We start from the raw sequence: 25,641 nt of genomic DNA, 5'->3' as shown, positions 1-25,641 counted from the left end.
CGCTCTTTTAAATAATACATATAGTGTTTTTTTGCTGTAGATGGAGCTAATGTAGCATTTAGAACCGATATCTGAGTACATGTTGAGTCTATTTGCCTGGACACCAGTTTAATGAAAGGTCACAGTAATAAGTACCAGTGGCTTTCACAATGACCAGTCACAGTGTTTGTTAGGGTGACTTGACTCATACTTGCCTTTTTTTAGACAAACTGAAGAAGGGAGCTGCAAAAACACACGAGGACCACTTATTTCCTTTGTGTAACCCTTGTGCTATCCTAGCCTCTTTAACATTGGGAGTTGGGTCATCTAGACCCACTAGACAGTGCTCTGAACCTTTTTTCTTCAATGATTTGTGATCTTCACTGGTGTCCATGGATTACATGAAATCTTTCCACCTTTATCCACCTTTATCATGATAGGAAGAACACGTCAAAGTAAGGGTGGGGTCATCTAAGATAGCACAAGGGTTAATGGCACGTCCTACACAATCCTCCATTGTCAACTTGAATGATGTTGAAAAATCCTGCATTATTTCACATCACAGGACATCACAGGACATTATCTTACAGTCATCGTCTCAGTCAGCTTGAATCGTCTTTGACTGATACCTTCTTGTATTGTCCTGCATGACCTTTATCCCGTGTTGTTCTACATTGGTTTGAGTCAGGCCGAATGATCTGAAACCATGGTTGCAAGTGGAGGAGACAGAAACCACAAAGCAATATTCAGACCTTCACGCCGGCCATCCACAGATGAAAACAGACGGACATTTTCTGGTGTGTTTAGGTTGTGATTGTCCATTTGGGTCGTCGCTATTGGTTCAATGAAGCTGCTGTCAGATCTGCAACCATCAGAGCTCATTTTACACACCTGTTTTCCTTCACGCGTGTTTGGCTGGATGGTTGATGTTGAATTTGTTTCATGAGGAGAAAAAGCAGAGCTCCTGTTTGAAGAACTAATTACAGGTCTGGTTGTGCCTGACGTGAAAGCAAACAGTGGTTAGATGTGCTGGAAGAGCTGAATAACCGTTGGTGGTTTAGCGGTTCTGAGGATCTATGCAGTTTTTAGATACAGCAAGAACTGGACCTGATGGAGGAAGGTGTGTTCTCTTGCTGGTTTGTTACTCACATGGTCATGTGACTGTTTCCTTTGTGAGGTGAGAGCAGGATCCTCAAATAAAGGTAAGACGACAGCAGCAGGTTTGACAGATGAAACAACAATAATCCAAAAAAATGGTGGAAAATGAAAACAAACAACTAAAACCTCAGCAGGTTTTGTACATCCACAGGTGGTCTGAAGACCAGAAGAACACAGACGGAGAAGGCTCAGGGGCCTGTCCAGTCATACGTTTGCAAGCTGGTCTTTGTTCCTGCTTAAAACCTGACCGGAAGATTTGGTAGTTAAAGTATGTCAACGAGAACTAAACAGTTTTTAAAACTAAACACTCAACTCCATTTTTTTATTGGTTCCATTTTAATGAACAGTTAAAAAAAACAGTTTCTTCAGTTGTGTAAGACATTCCTATTCGTCAAAAGATTGAATGTCATCTGCAAAGAAACGAGTTTTTATTAAAGGCCAATACATACTGTATATGTGTGTACATGGACATGTGAGGAAGGGGGTCTCAGTACAATTGTACAAGAACGTTAAGGAGGTTGTCTGAGTTCAGCAGATGGGGTCTCGTAGACTGGCGGTGTCCTCTGCGTAACAAACCCCAACCCTATTAAAGTTTCATTGTTTTTCCCTACAGTACAGGCCGCCAACAGACTACAGACCGTCGGATAACAAAGCCTGCAAGGGCCGATGCTATCAGGCAGGCGGTTGCAAAACTGGACTGGTTACAAATTAATCCACACCTTGGCCATATTTAGCAGAGGACAAAGTTTAGGACTCAATCATTCCAATAATTCATGTGAGGGTTAATATATCAACTCCTCAGATAACCGGCTCTGCAGAATACACACCCCAGCTTGTGGAACTGGGGGCTGTTCTTAACAGCCAAGAGGTGTAGAAAGTCGAAGTGTCTTTGGTGAAGCTGAAAGAGGGAAGCTTCTCCTGGAAGATGCTGAAGTTTGCAGTCTGGGGAGTCAAATGATATTGGTTATGAGTATTTTTGCGAATTGATTCATGCTTCAGTCTAAGGATCTCATCAGTTTAATCCTTTGCTGTTAAATAAATTGACTCATTATAAAACTTGTGGTAGATATTTGTTTTTGATGGTTTAATAAGAATGAAATCTATCCTTTTGAAGACCTGAAACCACATTCATCCAGATTCGTTGGAGGTTGTTTTTTTTGCACATCAAAGTTAGTCGTGGAGTACCGCAGGGCTTTATGCTTGGTCCACTTCATTTTAGATCACACTGTTACATTTGTTTGCTATGTTAAACTGCTCGGACATCTTCGTAAACCTCTCCAGAGTGGGTTGGAGCCGGTGCTGACCTTGCAGAGCTGCAGCTCCCGTCGGTGCAGATGATTGTTGGTTTTTCTCTACGGCTTCTGTCTTGTCACAGTTTCAATCCCCTTCAGGTTTCAGCAGAACTGCCTTCTGGTGTTCCCATGAGGCGCGTTTCCCTTCATAATTCAGCGCAAGTCACTGAAATCTGCTACAGCTGTGCTGAAACACCCTCTTAACCTTCCTTAAAGCCTTTGGGGGTCACCTACAGCTGTTGGGGACCTCTGGTTGCTTGACCTCCCGACCTGGACCATCTCCTGCCTCGCATTAAGGCCTGTTGAAAGCTGAGGCTGGCAGACAAAAGCAAATGCTGTGAAATTGTCCAGAACGCCCTTGAAGAGCTGAGACCATTATGTAAGACGTGAGAGAGCAGTCAAACCCCCTCCTGCCTTTTCATCCATAACATTAAAGCCCTCAAACCACTAGGATGACTCATTTAGTGGAACCGAGGCCGGAGAACATCTGAATTGTTACAATTCACGTCATAGAACAGCAAAAGATGAAAACAAAAGTCAGATATTGTCTTGTTTTGTCAACAAATGAGCCATTTGGTCAGTGGTCAGCTGTGAACACGTCTGCTGGTGAGGCTGGACATTTTCCAGAACTTGATAGTTTATCTTTACTGTGGGGTGGGGGTGGGGGGTGGGGGGTCACAGACATTAACAGAACCTAAAAGGGCCATTTTGGTTCCTCTGGGTTCTGGGTTTGCTCATGTTTTTAACTCCCCCCCCTGATTCCTGCCTACCTGTTCCCCTACTAAAGCTCAATTTCAGTGGGTCATCTGGACCCACCTGAGGGGGTCACTACACTCAGTGCTCAACTTGATGTTACTCGCTGCAACTTCATCCATTTTCCTTCCTCCATGTTTCGGGTTTGGGCAAAGTTTTAAAGTCACCCCCTTTCCTGCCTACCTGTTCCCCTCTTATGGGACAACTTGAGTGGGTCACCTAGACCCACCTGACAATGTCGCTACACCTCCTGAATAATTTAAGGTTCCTCACCGTAATTTCATACATTTGTGTCCCTCCGTGTTTCATGTTTTGGTCCTTCTTCTAACATCTCGCTCATTCCTGACTTTCCGTTCCCCTTGAGTGGGTCACTTGGACCCGCCTGAGAGGGTCACTACACTCACCGCTTAGCCCGATGTTCCTCACTGTAACTTCATTTTTGTTCCTCCGTGTTCAAGTCTGGTCATGTTGGTAAAGTCGCCCCATTCCTGCCCGCTCACTCCCCTCTTTTAGCTTGATTTGAGCGGGTCACCTAGACCCGCCTGATAGGGTCACTACACTCACTGATTATTTTAATGTTTCTCACTGTACCTCATCCTTTTTGTTCTCAGAACTGCTACGTTTGGTTGGAAATCATAAATCTTGATTAAATGGAATTCTTGTAGTGCGACCTTTTATTGTAAAAGCTTCAGGTTCCTTTGACCTTGGATGGCCTTTAAACCCTCCAGCGTTTTTTTTTTGTTGCTTCAGTGACTCCACCTGCACCACAGACCTTTCTTTTGTGGTCGTTTGGTTAGTTGCAGTTCCTCCTCTACATATTAATGACAGTGATTACTCTCACTGATGCTGACGGCTCAAACACGCCGAGAGGACAAAGATCGCGTCGCTCTGCTCTAAAGCTGTCAGCGTTTATGGTTTTACTGCTTGGCTGAACATCACGTTTGTCCTCTGAAGTTCTTTCCAAAGTGAAATGACTTTCTGGGGACTCTGCTTTAGTGTTTCTGTATTTTCTAAACAAGTGAGTTCAGCGGAAGACCCAGGCAGCCATCTGGGACGTCCGGGACTTGAAGCTTTCTGCCCTGCAGAGCAGAAGGAGTCACCTTGCCTTTTCTCCTCCGCTTCCTTTTTCCTGAGGACGGAGCGGCTCCTCCCCCTGCAGTTCCACCTGCGCAGAGGACACCCTGACCTCTGGAAACACCTTCGTTCCCACAACGTGCTCAAGACCTTCCCTCAGCACAGCTCCGCCCCCTGATGATCACCTGTGCAGCAAAGCAGGAAGTGTCCCTTCAGCGTTCACCTTCACCTCACAGAGCTGTGAGCGATCCAACCACGAGGGTCAGCGGTCTGACCCTGACCCTCGGGGTCAGATCTGCAGCCAGGTTCTTTGTCTCATCAAGGTCTTGGAGCCAGCAGCACTGGTGCTGTTTTACTGACAACAAAACCTTTCCACGCACACGCCGGAAAGGTTGGGCCGGGTGGGGAAACGTGACGGAAAAGTACTGTCCCGCCCCGCCGAGGGGGGGCAGGGACCCTCTGCTGACGAGAACCGCAAGCAGAGGCCTGTTCATGGAACGGGATTTAAACCAGCAACCACTGACTGTTCCTCCACAGGAACCTTTATAATAAAAAACAAAAATAAAAATCACGTTAGTTCCGCAGGTGAAACTATATAGAGTCACTCACCTTGATTCGACAAAGACACGCCCCCTTTTCACCTGTACAACAACATAAATGTGAAATGCTCATTTGTTTACAGTGTATGTTAGTGTAACTTATTACGCAATAATTACTTATCTATGACTTCATTCTCAAAAATTTACCATTAATGGCCAAATAACACTTCAGTATTAAACACAACAGGCCACAGACCATAATAATCAATTATAGAACATCAATTCTAACTCATAAAGCAGTAACTACAGAAATGTTTGTAATCGGTAGAACATTTAACCCGTCCCACAGCAAAGATCTAAGGTTCTAGACAGGTTTTTTTTAAAAAACAAACTGTTTTGACTGCTGTCCTGTTGATGTGCCCTTAAGCCTTACAGAGGCTCACGTGAACCTCTACCTAAGGTTCACAGCTGAGGCTGCGCTGCCACCTAGTGGCTCTTCTGAAGAACCGACCCATCAACGCTCAGGTGAGGTTCTCCATCCTCTAGGACACATTTATCCGGTTTTAATCAGACAAACGTTGGCGTGGTGCCTTTCAGACGCCGTTTCCTCACTTCATCCGTCAGTCAACTTCACATCACTGGTTTAGATTCAAGCTGCGTGGAGTGAACCAGGAGGCGATTAGACCGGTTCATCAGGACAAACGGGTGAGTCTTACCAGACGCCAGTGCTCGGGTTTCATGAGCCGTTGTCTTGGCAACAGTCCCGCTCCGATCATCCTTTGATGCATTTTCAAAGCAGGTGGTCGTTTGATTATGACCATCTTTGGACTAAATGAAAGTCGTTTCTGCAGCGACTTCATTAGAAAACCACTTTGAGTTGCAGGCAGGACTAACGGGCAACAACAACGGCGAGCAAAATCCAGCCGTACATTTTGGAGCGAGATGCATCAGTCTTGTGGCTCCGCCCAGTAAATTTTCTACATCACAAAGGGATTTTTCGTCCACTCACAATTCACAGTGATTCCAATAAAGAAATGTTAGTTTAGGCTTCATTTTCTACATTGACGTGATCCTCTACCAGAAAAATGCTGTAAGAACAGGTAAAGAACCTTTGTCGTAGACTTGAACCCGCCCGCTTCCTAAACACAATTTTTTTTTAAAGTGAATAGAGAAAGAAAGAAACCAGCCGCTGTTGACATTTATTGTTACATTGATATTACAGCTTATGAACCAACAAGAAGAAGCTCCACACCACGGTCTGTAAGAAAAGAGGTTGAAGAACACCAGCAAGGATCAACAAATCAGCATCAGTGCCCACCGTCACCATGACAACGATTACAGTACAAAGATCACCGCGTCACAGCGCAGCGGAACCCGCTGGGTCGGGGGTGGGGGGGTTACACTCCGATAAAGTTACGCCACCAATTCAGGAGCAAGGTACAAATGTAGTCAGATTACAGGATGCAGACAGGAGACGGCGGCCGCTCGTCGTCATGACGACAGCTATCGCACCTGCGACCAAATCAAGGAAAACTTTTCTAAAAATATTTTTGGCTCCCTTTTTTTGACACTACAGGAGTTTGAATGGACCTTTATTGACACAAATCAGCACAAGTACAGCTTCCTGTTGTCATGCACACACACACCCACATACACTCACATACTTACACAGGTCAAAGGTGAATCTTTAAGATTTTCTTTGATCATTTTGACCGTTTGAATGGCTTTTGATTAAAATCCGGTCAGAACGACTCGTTAAAACAATCACCAGGGATATTTATTTTTTAATAATCACCAACAAAGTCCTGTTTTTGCTGTTTTTTTCCACACAAACACATACACAAACACAGCTTTGCTGTGACTCACAGGATTTCTTTTTCCTTTTTTTTTTGGGTCTGGGGGGGATGTCAGACTCAGGAAGCTCCGCCCACTTGGGAGGGGCGTGACAGTGATGTCATGAACTCTCTGGTTTGGTAAAAAAAAAATCTGGAATGACAGCTAGGAGCTCTCGTCGCCATGGCGATCACAAACAGTTTGGAGAAACTTCTTGACTTTTGATCGGATTCACGTTTTATCTCGTTTCAAACCCGAAAAACTTTGACGTGTTTTTTTTCTCCACACCGACTTGGCTTCAGGACTCCAGGAATGACGCTCTAAAAGCAGAGAAGCTGTAGTGTAGTGCAGAGCGACAGAAGAGCAGCTTCGGACAGACCATCCCTGCCGGAAACGGCGCCGAACAAACAGGAAGTGCTTCAGGCTTCGGTAAACGCTCGAGTCCAACGACCGGCTGCTTCAAGTGAGGCGGCGTCAAGAGGACCCGACAACTTGGACAAACTCAAACACGGCGAGAAGAGACGTAAGGCCGACGCCAAATACATCAAAGTGCGGCGGCTGGAGGTCGATTCAGACGCAACCAAACCGCGGCGAGAAGCAGCGACTTCACCACCGGCCGCCGCTGCACCACAGCTCCGGCAGACCACACAAATCTGGAATGAAGACGATTATAAAAGAGGAAGAAAAAAGACCCGCCTTGTTTCAAGCACAGATTGTCTGCAGCGAAAGGTCACACCTGAGTTCTTCACTGAGACACAAACTCGGAGCTCCGCCCCCCTTCGGTTTGGCACTCTTCTGGGGCGATCATGAACTCGTCTGGCCCTTCACAATAAAAGCGCGGAATGACGTGGTCTCACTTGAGGTTCGTTTATGTCTCAAAATTTGAAAAAATAAAATAAAAATAAGGCCACAGAGAAACAAAATACGATATTTCAATGAAAGGAATTAAATACTACAAAATAAGAGCCTGGAGGTGAAATTGGGGAACAACTTTGGCGGAACGGAAGAATCTGGGAGGAACGTGTGAGCGTTGGTCGGTTCGTACCAGCAGGTGGGGGGGGAGGGGAATCATGCAGTAAAACAAAGTCCCGCCTCCTGCAGCGAAGACCCTGGACGGATGGACGCCGAAACAACCGTCTTGACTCAAAAACAGGACAGGAAGAACGTTTTTTTTTTGGAGTGTGGCCCCGTTACTGAAAGACCAGGTGCTGCTGGTCCAGCAGCGTCATGGTGAAGTTGTTGATGGGGCCGATGGCGCTGAGCGTCATGGCGTTGTCACGCCCCCACAGCAGGTTGGGCCCGAACACCACCGCCAGGTTGCTGGTGGTCATCTTGTTCACCTCGCTGTTGTTCGATACCTTAAAAACACAAAGCGGGACGCCGGCGGTGAGCGCCAGGACGGCGAGAGGGTGGAGGACGGGGGGGCGGACCCACCTGAGCCAGGAAGGTGATGAGGTACCGCAGCGAGGCGTAGTTCTCCTCAGGCAGAGACTCCAGCATGGTCTTCATCACCTCCACCCGACAGTCGCTTGACAACGCTGAGCAAAGAGCAGGATATTGGTGAAAATGAAAGTATACTAAAACAACTACTTTATCTAGAATCCTCTAAAACTGACGACAGGAAGAAAGAACTCTACGGAAAATGTGTTTTTATGAAGGCCGGATTTATTTTCTTAAAATAGTACCTCAGAGTTCCCTAGTCTATTGGAGCTACGTTCTAAAAATAACCTGATTTATTCCATGGTCCGGGTAAATCCGCGATTCTGATTGGCTGCTGGGTGTGCATTAAAAAGTTATATATCACAAGATAACCGCACGGTAAAAAAAGGAGTTCCGGTCACCTAGCTTAAATGTTTTGTGTCACAACTTTTTGCTTCATCATTTGGACAAAAACAAGCGGTAAGAGGAGAATTTTCTATCTGAACGATGTTTTAATCAACCCATCGGAAAGATTAGCGTATATGTGTGTATGTATGTGTGTATGTATGTATGTATGTATGTATGTATGTATGTATGTATGTATGTATGTATGTATGTATGTATGTATGTATGTATGTATGTATGTATGTATGTATGTATGTATGTATGTATGTATGTATGTATGTATATATATATATATATATATATATATATATATATATATATATCAGTGACGTGCGGTGAGGTTAATGGCTGGTGAGGCACTGACGTCATCAGTCAGATTTACAAACATATGAACCATACTGAGTATCTTATTCACCATTTAATTGATAACAGTTAAAGTGTTTTGTTTAAAATATCATTTCAACGTGTTTTTTTTTTCATATACAAACTGCAGCATAGAAAAAAGCACAAACGTTATTATCATCTTACCTTTACTTGTAAATAAAGTCCATATGCCGCTCCTTCTGAAGAAAATGACTTGCCGCTTGCAATCACTTATTCTATTGTTTTTAGCGTCATAATCTCAGGGCTCACCGGCGCCCCCTAACATGAGGCACGAGAACTTCTGGCCTCACCCAGCGGCTTTTTCGCCGGCGTTTATCGCTCAGCACAAGAAACACATCCCTCACATACAGTTATTTATAAAAACAAATACTGTACATCATATACATCTGCTAAATTATGCAAACTCAGCTCATATAGTACAAGTGATTGAACCAACATACAGAGAGACAGCAGTACCGTCTGACTGCATAGGTATTGCGCAATCCAAGGTGAGGCTCAGCGGGCTGGTGCCTCATCGCACGTCACTTCTTAGTATCTGAACGGCAAATGCGGAAATTCAGCGATTTTGAAAAGAAAAAACACCCAAAAATGGTACATTTAAATGGAAAATGACTGCAAAGCACAAATTACAGATTAAATATAATAATTGAATTTATTGTTTCTCTTTTCTTCCCATAATGACAGGTGAGGCTGTCCCCCCCCTGCCTCTCCTGACTGCACGTCACTGATATATATATATATATATATATATATATATATATATATATATATATATATATATATATATATATATATATATATATATATATCTTGACTGCAATCTTGACTGCAGCGGTGTTGCGGCGCAGACTATTTGTTACAACAAATAGTTCGCTTTTCTCACAAAAAGTGATCCAAATTGGGAAAAAAACAAGAATTAAGGACTTAAAACTGGTTAATATGTATTGCTTTTGTAAGTGACCATGGTATTTGGCCTTTGAAGTGTACATTATCACTTTTTAACGCACTTCCCAGGCTTCCACGGCGTGCGTTAAAAAGGGATAATGCACACTTCGTCGGCCATTGACCCTTACTTGCAGCAGATACATTTAAAATTCCTGCCACAGCACTAGCGCTCATCATCTACCAAAGGAGACGTCGGCATCTTTGTCATGGAGCGGGGAGTTCCTTACACGTTTGATACGTACGATTCGGTAATGGTGGTTGGTGGTTTTTTAATGGAGCGGTGGATCCAACAATTCCACATGACACGCTCAACTTTTGATGAATTGTGTGACGCTGTGGGACAGCTGGTGGCGCCTGCTGTGCAGCGCCCAAGGCAGCCAGTTCCTACCAAGAAGCGCATCGTCGTCCAGTTGTTTGTCACGTGACTCACTTAATTTCAAAAAGTCTATTGCAGTTTTGTGAAATATGTCAATGCGCCTCCAATCTTTTTTTAATATAAAAGCCAGTTTTTTCTGAAATTGTGGCGTTTCCATGATGCTGCGTTTAGGGGGGGTCGAGTTTCAATGTACAGATGCGACTTTAGGTCCTGCGGCGTGATCTGGCTGTCAGGGCAGTGCTACCCCAAGCAGAGGCTCAGCTTTGGGCACGCAATGTTTTCAGTGACTTCAAAGGGTAGAAAAATCAATCCAGTGTGGCTGTTTGATGCGGGGATTTAATCCTGACCTTCTCTCCACTTTCTTAACCTGCTGGGGTCACTGGGTTGCTAGAAGCTGTCCCGGTTACTGTTGGGCAAAGTCGGGATACACCCTGGACAGGGTTGTCAGGGATTCAGCCCGCTGCAACTGCGGGTGCAGTCTGGCAGTCAAACCCTGAGCCCACGAGCGGTTGGCTGCCCGACAGCCGGAAAGCGGGTGCCGTCATAGCGGCATTCGCGATCGCTCCATTTCCATGGGCTTACGATGTTGTTCACCAAGACAAGAATTGAAAAACGCCCCAGTGGCTCAAACTGGGCCACTGACAGACGGAGGTAACGTTTAAAAACGGCCATAAGGCGCAGGTCTCACTGCAGGAATGAAATGCACCAGAAGAGACTCGTAGGACCTGGTGAACCGGGACACGGTACCACCTCTGTAGAGCTCTCCAAAACACCAAAACCCAAGCAATTTACTCAACACCATCCATGTTTTCATGATGTGTTCATATTTAAAAACACCATAAAACACTTTGTGCTCCGTCAGGAGTTTCATTCCATCAATCTTGACTGAAATGATTTTCGGTTGTCTCTCGCTAAACATTTTGTTTTGCTGATTTCTTTTTACGGTACATTGTGCTCTGAATGCTGATTGGCTGTAGACTATTGTCAATCAATCTCCCTTTCTCCTGTACAGAGTATGTTCGGTTCTCCAAATCTACATAAATCTTCGATCGTGAGAGATCTTTGTTTTCATTCTATAATCCTGTATTTCTACTAATGTTGAGACTAGATGAGTCAGAAGAGTGGATAAAGTACGCAGTGCGGACTTTTACCGCCTAACATTTGGAATCCCACTTTTCAGATCATACCTATTGCAGGTTAATTTTAGAACGTAACTACGTGATAAACGAGGGAACTCTGAACCTGTTTGGCCGTAGTCATGTGACCACAGCTCATATTTGTTTCCTGATGGTCCCTAAAGCTCCATTACCAGGATGTTTAAAGATTCTTTTTTTTGTCAGAACACGAGCGTGACGCTAAAATCCGACGGCGTCTGGACCTACAGCCGAAGTTGACGATGTCGTTGTAGAGCTGGAAGGTGAGCAGCGGCTCGGGCAGTTCCCTCAGGAAGGTCTTCAGGATGACTGCGGCCAGGTGCACGTCCTCCATGTCGCGGAAATTCACCGGCTCGCCTGGGAGACGGCAAAGTGAGAGAGTGCAGACTCCAGCGACCGCCGCGCGACCGTGAGTGATGGCGGGAGGTGGGCGGGCGTACCTGAGTTGTACTTGGCCTGGACTTCCTTAACCAGAGTTACGTTAGCGGAGCGCCTGAAGATGCCCTCGATCTCCACACCTGGAACACAGAGGAGCTCAGCCAAATCCCACGTATCGCCCGCCCCTACCAATCACTGATGTTGGCGTAAAAATGGCGACTGAATTGACTTCATTGGGTTGGAGCTGGAAGTAATCCATCACACTCAGTCCAGTTCTTCTGTACAGGCGATGGTCGTTACCTTGCTCTGACAGGAAGTTGATGGTGTCCTTCATCACCATGGGAACGGGGTCTCCGTCCGGGCTCCTCTGCCTCAGCCTGGAACGCACAAGGGCAGAGGCTCAAACACGCGGCTGAGGGGCCCCCACAGTCCAGAATGGCTTAAGGGACTTACTGGGACAGCGGCACCCCGAACACCTGGTTGGGCAGGGGGGGGCTACGGGGAGGGGACATGGGGGGCGGTGAGCTCGGCTTGGCAGAGGCCCTCAGCTTGTCGTCGTACCTGGATAGGTCAGACAACATCAAAGCGGGGTTTGGAAGCGAGTCGCCATGACAACAGCGGGGTCTAGTTTGGAGGCGGGGCTTACTCTTGGACTCGCTGGGGGATCAGCAGCTGCTCGCACTTCACCACGTCCTCCAGCTCGCTCAGGTAACTCACGTAGTTGATCTTCCTGCCGAACTTCAGGCTAAAAACAGGAAGAGAAAAACAAAAATAACCCTTTCAAAATAAAGTTCCCAAATCTCCCTTTATTTCCTGCCCCCCCCCCAAAAAAAATGTATTTATGAGCATTGAGAAAGTTATAAAACAGTACATTTAAATTCACTTAGGGCCTATTTTCTGGTTTTTACTGTCAAATTTGCAAACTTTATTTTGAAAGTTTGACCTTTTTAAAGAATAAATGAGTAGTTGTTCCAAAACTATAAGGACATGTGAAGGAAATCTGAATGACTTTGGGTAATTTGGCAGCAAAACTCAAGTCGTTTTCAATGTTAACATGAAAATAAATACTAGTTATAATTAATATAATATAATTATAAAGTCAAATCAAAACGCTTCCTTCAAAAGCATCAGTAGTTTAGTGTTTTCAGAGGTAATAACCTTCATTTTTAATAAAAATTCCTGAACTAGAGTCTATAAAAAGAAGAAACTCCTCCAAGGAGTGAATGTTTTGACCAGCAGGGGGCGCCGCAAACACACAAATCACTCCTAAAAAGTCACTTCCATCAGGATGTCAATGCTGATGCTCCTCACCAAACACCTGCTGCGGCTTCGTTTACGCCACAGAACCAGAACCAACACTCAGATCTGGTTCCACCCGAGGTTCTCCACAGAAGGAACCACCGTTCAACCATCATTGGTGGAGCAGAGCATCCCTGACGGCGACGCCTTCCTTCATTTCAAAAGCTCTTTAATTCTTTGATCCTATCAGAGTTCACCTGACCCGACCTTATCAGAACATTTCACAGGTGAACAACCGGATTTTTTTTTAAAGCATCAAGAACCTCTTTTATGACTCCAGACATTCAAGAGAGCTCAGCGTCTCTGTTTACGGAACAAGAAGAGGAAGGAACCTGATGATGGGCTTGAAGAGAACCAGCAGAGTCTTGATGAACAGGGTTGGATGGACGATGTACAGCGCTTTGATGTTCTTCTTGTACCTGCAGACATGAGAAGGTTCTGAGTACACGGGAGTCTGTGGAGAAACACGCAGAAGCTTCACTGCATTGACGTTGACGAATAAACTCGTCTGCAGGAACCAAAACAACCAGCGGGTTGGTCTGGAGAACCTTTAGAGTTCAGACCAAACGGATCCTGAAAAGGTGCAGCTGAGCTTTGTTTAGTTCCTGATCCAAGAGCTTCAACACAATAGAAACAAAACCTTATAATGCACCTGGAAGAACACATTCTGTCAGTGGCAACAGGCTCTCACTGATTAGGCGTTGTCTTGTACCTACAGAACCTCTCTGAGGTTCCAGCCTTAAACTGTAGGTTTGATGTCACACTTAGAAAATGCCTCACCTGCAGCTCTAGCGAAATCAGGCCAAATCCTTCACCAATGCCTCCTCATATGGGCGCCGCTATGTTGAAACCACGTCGCCATTGCCCATAGATACGATGACTCAGCGACTCTGACCAATCACTTTCAACTGGTTTCAACATGGCGGCGCCCGTATCAGGAAGCACTGGTGCTTCCCATTTAGGTAAACGAGAAGGGAGGGGTTGAGCTGTTCATCGTTTCTACAGTCAGTGGTTCCAGCACATATATGCAACCCGCTATACTGCAAGGGGCCTTATGGAAAGCCAACAGGGCCAAAAAGTCATCAACAGTTACAATTGTCACAGTTGCTCAAAAGTCTTAGATGGATACAATTCCATCAATATTTTAACCCTATTGGTTTGCCGTAGGGTTCGGTAAAACTTTGTGTATCTCCACTTTTAGCTGTGCATCACTGTCAGCCATCTTTTGTCAACTGCATGGTTGAGAGACAATCTTAGCATTCTTTCAGACGTCGTCACGCCTCTTTGAGGCGAGTCAGTGGCGTGTTCGGCTCAGCTGATCCCACTGAACACGCCCGAACACTAGCATGCACTAAAGACTTGATTTACAGTTGACCAATAAAAAATCTTTTAAACTGTAAGGGTTTTGAAATTAAACCATAAAAAGTACCAAAGCTGTCTGAAACTAAACATGACACTGGTAAAAACCTCCTAATAATACCTCTAGCTAGTCAAATGCTGGCATGTTTAGATTTCAGGTATTATGGCAATTCAACTTCCTGTGTGTACCTTGTTTGATTGCTCTCACTGTATTTAGGTTGTTTATCGTGGAAACCATGGAGACAAGTGTGTGTGTGTGTGTGTGTGTGTGTGTGTGTGTATAATGCTCTGTTGCAAAAGGTTTGAATAAAATATAAGTTAAAAAACAAACAAACACAAATCTAAAGCCGGTTTTGCGTTACAAAACGAGAAAAAGGTGGCTCAGCTGTTGGCCAACCATTTTCTGTTATTTATCGGTAGCATTGGAGGTTGAGTTTAAGGGGTTTTAAACACTTCCAAACTCTCTATAGACGTCAGTTCCAGGCATTTTCCTCTGTATTGACCCGTGTCTGTTTCTTCAAAAAAAAAAAAAAACGGCCTAATCACTGGGAATGCTTTGAAAATAGCTCTAAATGTGGTCATAGTGGGATGACCACTAGCTATTTCCAGTTTATTCACCTTTACAAGCGATGAGGTCTGTGTTGTTTGGCGTTTAGACGCCATTATTTTAGTTTCTACTGCGAGGGAAAATGATGTTATTGGCTGTTAGTATTGACCCTAAAAAAAGCCCATCGGTCGTTCCCCGGTTCGCTTCGTGAGCGCCTTTGAACCTACTTCCTGTCAAACTCCTTGTAGGCGTCTCGGAGCCAGCCCAAGGACGGTTTGTTCAGACTGGTCAGCCCGTGGTGGAAGTAGATGAGAGTGTAGTCGCTTTCCACGTACTGGTCCAGCGTAGCTTTCAGGTACCTGCGGCACGAAAACACACCGTCACTGACAGGCGAAGCTGTGAGGAACTAAACGCTCTCACAATGGAGGTCGGCACTTCCTAGTTCTTGTCTTTTTCACCTTTTGAAAGTGGCTTCTCTTTGGAGGGACTTTCAAAGTAAAAGTAAGATCAATTGCAATGAGCAACAAAACTACATGAGGAAAAGAAAAAAAGTTTGTAGGATGGGGCGTTACTCCCAAATTCCTGAACCAATTCAGATTTCTTTTTTTAAATATCGATAGATTTTTCTGAATTCCTTCAAAAACCAGATTTGTTTTTTCATTTAGAAAAATGTTTTCCCACAACTTTGGATGTAAACTAAACATAAGCTGAACGTAGAAACGTTTGACGTTTTTGTCTTTTATTTTGAAAATCTACATTAGTATTACAGGAACGGGCTAAAGCGAACTAACGTTTTCACTCAAAAGGAGAAAGTCTTCAGATGTGCTGCTAGTTAATATTTTAAACAAGGGTTCCTTTGAGTTTGACCTCTAGGTTTCATCATTGGGCGGGTCATTGTGGCGTCTGACACACAAACGCAACATCAAAAGGTTCGATTCCTGTACCGCTACGTACTCACATCAGCAGCTTGTGGTGGTCCAGCTCGTGCTGCGGCGGCATCCTGCAGGCGCTGAAAACGATCACCTTCCTGCCGAAGTTGTCGTCACCTGTGAGCGGAAAGCCGCCATGACTCAACAGGAACTTTGCCTTCGAGGTAACAAGACCAACTTCGAGGTGGTTTCTAGAACCCACCGGCCACTTCTATGATGTGATGGCGTGCGATGTCGTAGAAGGGGTGGTCCCACGGCAGGTGAGGAGAGCTGGCATCGAAGCCCTCCGACAGGTGGGTATCTGTGGGATCGTCAAGACGCGTCAGAACGTGAGCGACGCCTTCATCTGACGCTCTACAAGCTTCTGGAAGGACAGCGCTTTGGGTTTTGATCATCTACGCACACCAGGTTCACCTGTGCCAGACTAAAACCCTACTGGTCCCTTTCTGGTGTTCACATCGTCCCAAACGATCCGAGCCCGGATGACAATAGTCGACATTCTTCATCGTAGGATCCACCCTTTTCATTGGTTTACCATCTACCAACCAGCACCAAGTATGTGGTAGGATAACCATCAAAATGAACGACTTTGCACACAACTCTACAAACAAAGTAGGAATACAACACTGAGTTTAACATGTGAAAATGTTTTCTGTTATGTTTTAAAAAATGACGTCACAAGGTCAAAGGCTAGATTTCAAGTCATGAAACAGATGTTTGTCAAAAAAAAACAAAAAATAGGCTAATGAGAGAGTCATGGAAAATAACAAGTAAGCTAACTCAGACCTACGCTAAGGAGCCACCTAAGTAGCACCGATTTAAAACAAAACAACATCATCACCGTGACAATACCCCACTTTTTTTTCTGAAATGTTTTTGCCGTTTCAGTTTTATCTACACCACGTGTGTCAAACTCAAGGCCCGCGGGCCAAATGTGGCCCTCCATGTCATTTTATGTGGCCCGCAAGAGCGTAAAAGTTTTTAATTTCTTAGAATTGAAATATCAGATTGGGCAACTATACATTAGGACTTAAACACTGTCCATATAACCTAACCTGACAGAATCAAATGTAAAAGGATTATGCTAGAATAACAGACAAACATACAACTGTCATTGTCACTTTAAATAAGTAATTAGTTATTTAACATTAAGTAGTAGTTACATTTATTTTTCATTACATTTAGTTACATGTATAAGTTATATCTGACCCTTTGAGGACAACCACTATGATGATGTGCCCCTAAGTGAAAATGTGTTGGACACCCCTGATCTACACAGCCCTAAATATGTAGCAATTGTGTTATATTATTGTTGATAAAACTTCACCGTCACTTGATTATGACATCACTGCGACAACGTGAAGGTTGGTGACGATTTATTTGATGTGACTAACGGTCAACAAAACACTGAAGTCAAGTAGTCAGCAGGTATGCAGACGTTGTTGAATTGATGTGTGGAAGCCTGGAACCACAAGTTGTTTTGACTGTAATGTGACGAGAAACTTTGTAATCAGACCAAAGAAGTTATAAAATATATTTTCAAAATAAAGAAAAGTCCTATTCAAATCAGAGAGAATTTGTACTCTAAACAAAGTGTAACAACTTAGTGTCACGTTTGCCTTTGACAGTTACCCAACCACATGAAAATATGAAGGCCTCGAGGGCGTCCCATAGAACTAAAGCTGGATCTTTTGGTCTTTCTTGGACAGCGTGGTGTTGTTTACATTTTGGTTGGTGATGAGGTTTTTAGCCGCTTTGTTTTGACCCGATAAACATTCTCAGGCAGGATTAGCAGTCAATGCAGCACTGCTCACTTCATTCTTCTACCTCACCACCGGGAACTGCAGGTTGTGACGGTGCGGTTCGGTTACAGGGACTTCCTGTTCAGGGTGAGTGTGGTGTCCCATAGAAATTAGGAGTAAATTTCAGAGGTTTGGCCTTTCGCATCGAGCAGATCAGGCTGACGTGGTCTGAATATCTGGGAAATGTGTCACCTGGACGTCTACCTAATAAGGGCGTGACAAACACGTACAACCAGGCAGGCTGCAGTATCCACAACCATGTGTGCAGGAAGAATCATCACTTGATTAATCGACCTCTGCAACGGTTGTACGGTGCAACAAACTCAGAACTTTCTAAATAAAAGCATTGAACTGCGGCTTCCTGTAATTAAAGCTGCCATAAAATAATCTGCCTCTTCAATCGTCCAGAAAAAAACAACACCCGACTGACCTGACTTGCTGAGTGGGAGCTCGTCCGGGGGCCACTGCTGGTCCTCCATGGGGGCCAGCTTCAGCTGTCCCAGCTGATCGGTTGCCGGGTCTTCGCCCACGTCGACCAGCAGTTCAGAAGACATGGCGCTCGCTACGGAGAGGCCCTACACACCGAAAGGGAGCCTGCAGAGACACACAGCAGACTCATAAACGTCGTCCAAAGGGGGATTCTGGGTCTGAAACGCCGCCAACAGGAGGCGTTACCTTCAGACGTTTGGATCCTCTGACGTCATCTCTACCTCAAAGATGAAGCTAAATTGACCAAATGCATGGATTTCTTTGAGCAAAAACAACACCTTCAAGTGGTTCCACCTTAAAAGATGAGTTTGGTCTTCAGCTGTGAGAGACAGAATCTTTCACTCAGAAGGAACATATGAAAACCCAACATCCTTCACAGCTGCTGCTGCTGCTTTTGAAGAAAGAGGAACCAACGATGCAAAGCCAAAAGAACAATGAAACCTTAGAAACCTAACCTCTCCGCAAGCGCCATCTGCGAAGGCCGCCGTTTGAGGAACCTGGCTCAAAGTTACAGTTCATTTCATCCATTTTTCTGTGTGGAGGATGCACATTTACAAAAACCCACAAAGAAACAGCAAGCGTAAGACGTTCTGGTAACGTTATCTGCAGTCAAGCGTGAAATTATTCCGACCTAGACAAATTTGATTTAGTTGCCGAGTCAGCAAGTCTCTTTATTTTATCCCCCCCCCCCCCCCCCTCCCCCAATTGGACATGACAAAGACGTCTCCCAGCAGGTCAGACCAACAGGAGGAATGGCTGTGAAAAAGTCCTCAGTCTTGACTGGCATTTAAAAAAAAGGGAATCCTTTCAGGAGTGACTGTACAACTCTGACGCTGAAAGGAAAGATTGAGATCCTCATAAATGAAGGCAATTTTTTTTATCATTTGCATCCATCATGAGGATTTATAGCTCTCTGACCTCCAGGGGGCGCTGCAATTTGAGTGTCACATCAAGGACAATGTATAAATTGTGCTTTAAGGGTTCAGGATTGAATAACGGGGTAGAAAATCGCCATTGAGCTGCCATCTTTGACCATCGTTCTACCCAACAGGTCTGACGGACAATTATACAAACGTGTTTCCGCCCAAAGTTCTCCTGTTCATGTATGACGACCACAATTACAGGTTTTAAGAAAAAGTCAAATAAATGTGTGACAAACGTTTGGGGGGGACGGTGAATTGTCCGATATAAAGAAAACTCGCTTTGTGCCATGTTAGCGAATAAAATTGCGATGACGATATGACTTAGACATAGACAAGATGCAAAACAAAAAAACGAATGCATCATTTCCATTCACTGCAAACGTTTTATTTAAATTAAACTCTAAATGTCCTTCGTCTGCTTAAGAGGAGGTTATCCAACATGAAAGGGCTCCCTCTGATTGGTCAAATGCGTAAAAGCCCCTTTTTAATTTGTTAAACGTGTGTAAACATTTAAGGGAACCACCCATTAGGATTTGCGCCATGGCGGGTATTGCGTTGACGATAAATTTGCGATTTAGTGTCGTAGGCCTAATTCTACCCATTGACTGGACAAGAGAATGGAACCAGGTAAGTGGGATGTTACCCATAAACTACTTCGGCTCCAACCTAATCATTTTTAAAATCAGTAGCCTAATGAAAACAACTCTCACCAATCAGGAGTGAGCTTGTTGGAAGGTCACACCCCTACCCCTTAAAACGAGGGCTACATGAAATCTGTTGGAGATGGGGGGCCAGCAGACTCCACCTAATTTTACTCGCCCAGGGGGCGAGTGAGGGGGGGAGGACCCGAAAAAATGGAGACGGGGAGGGGGACGACCCCCCCTGGGCAAGTGAGGCCGTCCCCCGTCTCACAAAACAATTGCTGTTATTAGCTTTTTTTTTTTTTATTCTTAATTTTTATGCTAAAAGATTATTAAAGGTTCAGGAGCTTCATGAACCAGTAAATGATTAAAATCAGTGAAGGGTTTTTTTTCCTCCACTTGGCCTCTGGCGAGTGCAGTTGGACGTCAGGATGTCCCTTGAACCTGAACCCTGGAGAAAGGTTGTGGAATCTGCCCTGCAGTTGACACTAAGCAGGTTGAAGCTCCGAAGCAGCTTTAGCCAATCAGAAACGCTCTCGTGACCTCAAGAAGGGAGTGTGAATGCAGAGGCGCTGCTCCTCCTCCTCCTCCTCTGTGACAGTTCCCGCTGTGCCTCCAGCATCTCCAACAAGTAGACGTTCGGCTCGCTGAGCACGAAGCAGCTGCATGCGACCACTGCAGTGGATTAACCAGCGTCGCCCTACTCCTCCTCCTCCTTACAAACTCGCTGCGTCTCCATTTTTCTAAATATACCCCATTAGCTCCCAACCCCCACAGAGGCAGGCCTCGTGCCCCCCCCGCACACTATAATGTGATGTTATGCTAGCTGACAGCATGTTGCTTTAAATAAATATTGCCACAAACCAACAGATAAAGTCAGCCGAGTGCCGCTGAACAAACACACACGGAGACGCTGCCGCACAGCTCCACTGTCAGCTCTGACCCATGCAGGTTTCCCAGCAGGGCAGTCACCGCAAAACGCCACCTCTCTGCTGATAACAAAACGTTTTACTCAAATTCTGCCGAGTATGAAGACATTGTCATCAGCAAAAAAACAAACAAAAACCAGTTTTTACCACCAGAGGGGACAAGTTCCCACAAAAATAAGCCTTTGAAGGTCAGCTAACTGGAGCGAAAGGAGAAGAATTCACAAGAGAAGCTTCCAACGACTTCTTGGAAGTGAAATACAGCAGCAGTGAGGAGTCCAGTCCTGTTACTATGACGATAAACGTCATCCAACAATGACAACATGATCAGAATGTCAGTAGAATTCAGTACATTCAGGCTGGAAATATGAGAACAATGTTGGATCAAGAACACGAACCACCTTCAGTTCATGTCTGAAGGGCCAAAAACAACAAGACCTGCAGAATGGTTCAGGCGGTAAGGAGAAGGATGTGCAGCCGTCGCTATGGCAACAACCCCTACTTTCAGGGTAAGATGGCCCATCGGACAGATGACGGAAGAACCCAACAGGTTTTCTGCCATCACTACCAACAACATAAAGAGATGAGGCCAAAAAGAGCCAAAGTTGTTCTCGATTGGCGTTCAAACTGAAGATGCAATTATAGCATACAAGCTATTTTGGGGGACTTTTGTTACTTTTGACGTAAAACTGTGCTAGTTTCAAAGAATTCCATTAGTGGGAGGAGCCAATGGAACCATCCCCAGGTCTCAAACAGCGGTCATTGTGGATGATTGACATAAGCCCCTCCCCCTTTGAGTGACTCCTAACAAACCATCAAACACTGCCTAGTACTGAAAAAAAGTTCACTCCGTTTATGGTGAACACTTTCTAAAAATGGCGCCTTCTCTTCGTCTTTGATGTGAAAACATCACACATGGACTGGAGGCTGTTGAAGGGTAGCCTTCACCTTAAAAAAAAGCAACCAGCCAAAAGGGCACGCGCAAGTGACGTCACTCAACTCTTTGAAGAAGCCCTGAAAAGGTAAACCGACCGCGCATGCGCGGCTACCAGGATAACTGATTGCAGCTTTGATATCATAATTAGAGGCAAAATTGAAGAAAAAAAGCCTTAAAAGACCAGAACTTCGAGATCTATGACCCGAGGCGTAAACTAGCACGATTATATTGGACGCTAAAGACTCATAAAGGTGAAGAACATTTACTTTATAATCCAGAATCCTCATGCGGATCTAATAAAGCCACAGGTGAGGTGTGAGCAGGTCACAGCTGTTCTTTACGGTCAACGTCGGCGGTTTTAGCTTCGGAACCACCGCGGAGGCATGTCAAAGAAACCGTCCGGACGGGAGACACAGCTGGGACTCGAACCACCAGCCCCGATAACACTCAGGAAGGAAGAACAGCTTGATGTCCACAGAGATACACAGAGCGACGGACGGCGCGCGCGCGCGGTTAGCCTAGCTTCGCCCCCTGACACGCCAAGGAAGACCCCGGGGCAGCCGCGTGCCCCCCGTCCGTTTGGATGGTTTTATAGTCCCGGTTTACCTTGCGCACGCAGCTGCTCCGATCATCGGGCGCGACTGGAAGCGCCTGAGGTCTGACGTTCGCTGCTTCACGACACAAACAGACAGGCGTCGAAACCTGTTCCTGTTTGGTACTTTCAAAGTAAAACACGCCGCTCTGTTTTTTCCCTGTCAAATTAAAAGCACAAATACTCATTAGGTTAACTATTCGCTCATTCCACCGGTTTTTGAGGTTTCAAGACCCTTAAACCAAGTGTTTAAAAGAAAATACCCGTCATATATTCCCTAATTATAGCTGTAAATCTACAGGTTGAATGTAAAATTTACTCAAAATAACAATTATTTAAAAGTTAAATTAGAATGAAAATGTATAAATACAAATGTGCTATCGTGTTTGATGCACTACGTAGTGTACCAGTTCATATTTTGAAATCTGGGTTTTGGTAAACATACTTGTTGGAAAAACTATTTCTGGGATTCAAAACTGAAGACCTGGCTCAATAAAAACTGATCTCTGAAGACCAAAGCTCACATAAAAAACGGATTTTAACGTACTTACATCAAACTTTTCCTGTTAGGTGAACATCACGCAGATTTTCTGGATAGTTATACCTTTTATTGAACAAAAGATGAAAGAATCTTGAAGAATATGAATTTAAAAAAAGAAAAAGTTGATTTGATGTCAAACCTGATATGAAAACTATGGAAACGGCCGTGCTTGATTAAAGAAATAAACATTTCAGGCTGAAAGGACACAAGAAAAACACATTTTTATGACTCAACATATCATTTCAAGGTCATTTTTCTTTTATTTAACATTTTTTAAAACAAACTTTCGGCACAGAAAAGTGTCTTATTTCTTTTTAAATCACCGTCAGCTTTTAATGTTTTATGAAAACAAACCCATCCATTCTCAGAAACTGAGCTTCTGTCAGCTATTTTACTTGATCTCTGGTTCTCAAAGCTCAGCTGATTAGAGAGCAGACAAAGACGCTGAAATTTACTAGAAATTAATCTATAAATTAAACAAAATTCTTCTATTTTGGATCATTTTACCCCCGACTTAAATCTGCACCCATACCCATAAAATTTGTCTAATTTGTTTCAACACAATTGTTGGGTTATTCATGGGATCCATTTGTGGGGGTTTCTTTTTGAAGAAAACCTTTTTTTTGGGTTACAGTGGTTCCACTTTGATCCAACTTGTGTTTTCTTTTTCTAGAGTTAAAATAACTCCAGCTAGTCCTTTTTTTAACCTTAAACATTTTCTTGTTGTGTTTATGCTGCTAAATCGTTTGTATCGGTGCAAACCCGTTTGACTGCTTTTCTTCACGGAAACTGCTACAGTAATGCTGCTGGTTGGGAAAAAAAAACCAGACAAAATAATCTCTGGCCAAACGTGATGTCTTGCGTTTATGGAGACAAACGGAGTTGCACTTTTAGCTTTACAATGATTTCTCAGTGGCTGCCTTGCCCTTGTGTGGCATTAGGGGGTAACTGGGGCCAAACTTGTTCAATTAAATGTAAAAATAAATAAATATAAGTGATAATTGGATGATTCTCCAAAGACTCTAACTGAAAGTCAGTCAAATGTGTCAGACATGTGATGGTAAGAGTGTCTGACTTGTGAGTAATTAAAGAGGGGAAGCCAAAATGTTTGGATATAAGATGCTGGGGTATCTAATAGTGCCTTAAATGTTATGGCCCCATCCTAAATAAAATACCTCATAGTGGCTTATCAACCACACAGAACACTTCACTCACTAAATGCAGGACTGCTTGTGGTTCCTAGAATTAGTAAAAGTACGGTTGGAGGTAGAGCGTTTAGCCACCAAGCCCCTGTCTTATGGAATAAACTCCCAGCTCATGTAAGAGAGGCCGACTCAGTTTCTACATTCAAAGCTAGACTGAAAACATTCCTCTTTGGACAGGCTTATTGTCAGACTAGTTAGTATTCAGAGATTATTTAACTTAATGTTAATTTGTTTAAATTAAACTTAATAACTATTTCTTTTAAAAGGCTGCTAGAAGTTGAAGCTGGGGTAACTATGGTACACTGGGGTTCTGTCCTCTTTTCTTTTTTACTTCTACCCTTCCTCTCCTCTATTCTTGATCATAATTTATCATTTAGTTCTCCATGCCTCTGTTTGGTGCAGTGCGATTCATGTATTGTCCCTCTTTTCCTCTCCCCTCCTGGGGAGTGGGAGTGCTTCCAGACTCCAGTTGTTTCATCCGTGCTCCTGTTCCTGACCGTTTACCTCGCCTTTGCTCGCGCTCCTACACCTGGCTGTGGATCTTGCCTCTGGCTCATCTCTGGCTCATCTCTGCTCTGTACCTGACCGAGTACCTCGTCTCTGCTCCTGCTCCTACACCTGGATGTGGTTCCTGTCTCTGGCTCGTCTCTGGCTCATCCGTGCTCCTGTACCTGACCGAGTACCTCGTCTCTGCTCCTGCTCCTACACCTGGCTGTGGTTCCTGTCTCCGGCTCGACTCGCGCCTTTGACTGTCCCCACAACCACGGCTGGATGAAGCTCGTCTGCTGGACTTTTATATATGTAGTTGTAGATTTAGATAAGTTAATTCTTCTCTAAGATTTCTGGTAAATCGCCTGTCCGTCCTGGGGGAGGATCCCTGCTTCATGTGGGCACCCCTGAGGTTTCTTTGTTTTGACCGGAATCCATTTTTTTTAGGAGTTTTTTCCTTACCGCGAAGGGGGGTCTAAGGGCAGGGATGTCAGTTTAGTCTGTTCAGCCATTACCTATTGAATTCTATGACTTCATGTTCTTTAGGATTTTATGTTTACCTTGCAATTGCCGTTATGAAGCCCATTAAGATGACTATTGTGATTGTGATATTGGGCTATATAAATAAAATTAAATTGTTTTTGCTGCAAATGTCTGAATTCTACAGCTGAGATTGAACAGTTTTACTGAAAACAGTCGCGCTTTGTCTGAATCTTGTTTTGAGGAAAACATTGTTCTAAGTTTACCATTTTGCTCAAGAAGAAAACAGATCTGAAGCAATAGAGATGCTTTCTAGAAGATCACCGAGAACTGCCAGACCTGTAAAGACCTGGGGATCCGCTTCAAGGAGGACTTCAGTAAACGACGTCTTTCTCTTTTTTTAAGTCTCTAAATTCTATGTGGTCTTTGATTTCACTAAATACTAGTGGTAATAGGGTCTCTGCTAAAAGAAAATGACTTTTTTATTTTGCAAAAGCCAAAAAGTTAAATGTTGTTTTCTTCAAGAAACTCACTCCAAAGAGAATGATGGAATTTTTTTTGTTCTAATCAGTGGGGAAACAAAATCTACTTTTCTCGTGGCACCAATCGATCAGCAGGGGGCGCTATATTACTAAATAATAAGTAAAAGGGAGAGATGATTCTGGTCACTGGTTACTCTGTGTTTTTATGAAAGATGATACATTTGTTTTTCTGGGAAATGTATATGGACACAACTCTGCAGCACAAAACAAAATCATGTTTTCAGACTTTACAAACTCTGTTAAAGAGCTAA

At 44.2% G+C, this 25,641-nt stretch overlaps 1 protein-coding gene across 3 annotated transcripts; it reads right to left on the bottom strand.

Annotated features, from left to right (window-relative positions):
- Nucleotides 1-5,982: 5,982 nt before the first annotated feature.
- Nucleotides 5,983-22,270, bottom strand: arhgap1 (Rho GTPase activating protein 1). Of its 3 annotated transcripts, XM_011492885.3 has the most exons (14): nt 21,808-22,100; nt 18,301-18,433; nt 18,056-18,219; nt 16,026-16,124; nt 15,853-15,940; nt 15,122-15,253; nt 13,321-13,407; nt 12,336-12,434; nt 12,143-12,250; nt 11,990-12,066; nt 11,752-11,829; nt 11,540-11,668; nt 8,063-8,166; nt 5,983-7,986 (listed from the first exon to the last, which is right to left on the bottom strand). In XM_011492885.3, the coding sequence occupies exons 3-14, from the start codon at nt 18,177-18,179 to the stop codon at nt 7,819-7,821; spliced, it is 1,293 nt and encodes a 430-aa protein (XP_011491187.1). In that variant the 5' UTR covers nt 18,180-18,219; nt 18,301-18,433; nt 21,808-22,100; the 3' UTR covers nt 5,983-7,818. The 3 variants fall into 3 exon arrangements, with proteins under 3 accessions (XP_011491187.1, XP_004084651.1, XP_011491189.1); XM_004084603.4 differs by lacking the exons at nt 18,301-18,433; nt 21,808-22,100 and adding an exon at nt 22,148-22,270; XM_011492887.3 differs by lacking the exon at nt 18,301-18,433 and having other exon boundaries at nt 21,808-22,092.
- Nucleotides 22,271-25,641: the final 3,371 nt, after the last annotated feature.

Source organism: Oryzias latipes, chromosome 2 (genome assembly GCF_002234675.1).
Source record: "Oryzias latipes chromosome 2, ASM223467v1".
In the NCBI taxonomy this organism is placed as follows: Eukaryota; Metazoa; Chordata; class Actinopteri; order Beloniformes; family Adrianichthyidae; genus Oryzias; species Oryzias latipes.
This window is presented reverse-complemented; position numbering and strand designations above follow the sequence as displayed.

Coding starts and splice junctions, on each gene's coding strand:
- arhgap1 (XM_004084603.4), bottom strand. CDS start 18,179: ATGTCTTCTGAACTGCTGGTCGACGTGGGCGAAGACCCGGCAACCGAT. Junction 16,125..18,055: donor GCTCCCACTCAGCAAGTCAG/GTCAGTCGGGTG, acceptor ACGATCCCACAG/ATACCCACCTGTCGGAGGGC. Junction 12,067..12,142: donor TTCGGGGTGCCGCTGTCCCA/GTAAGTCCCTTA, acceptor TGTGCGTTCCAG/GCTGAGGCAGAGGAGCCCGG.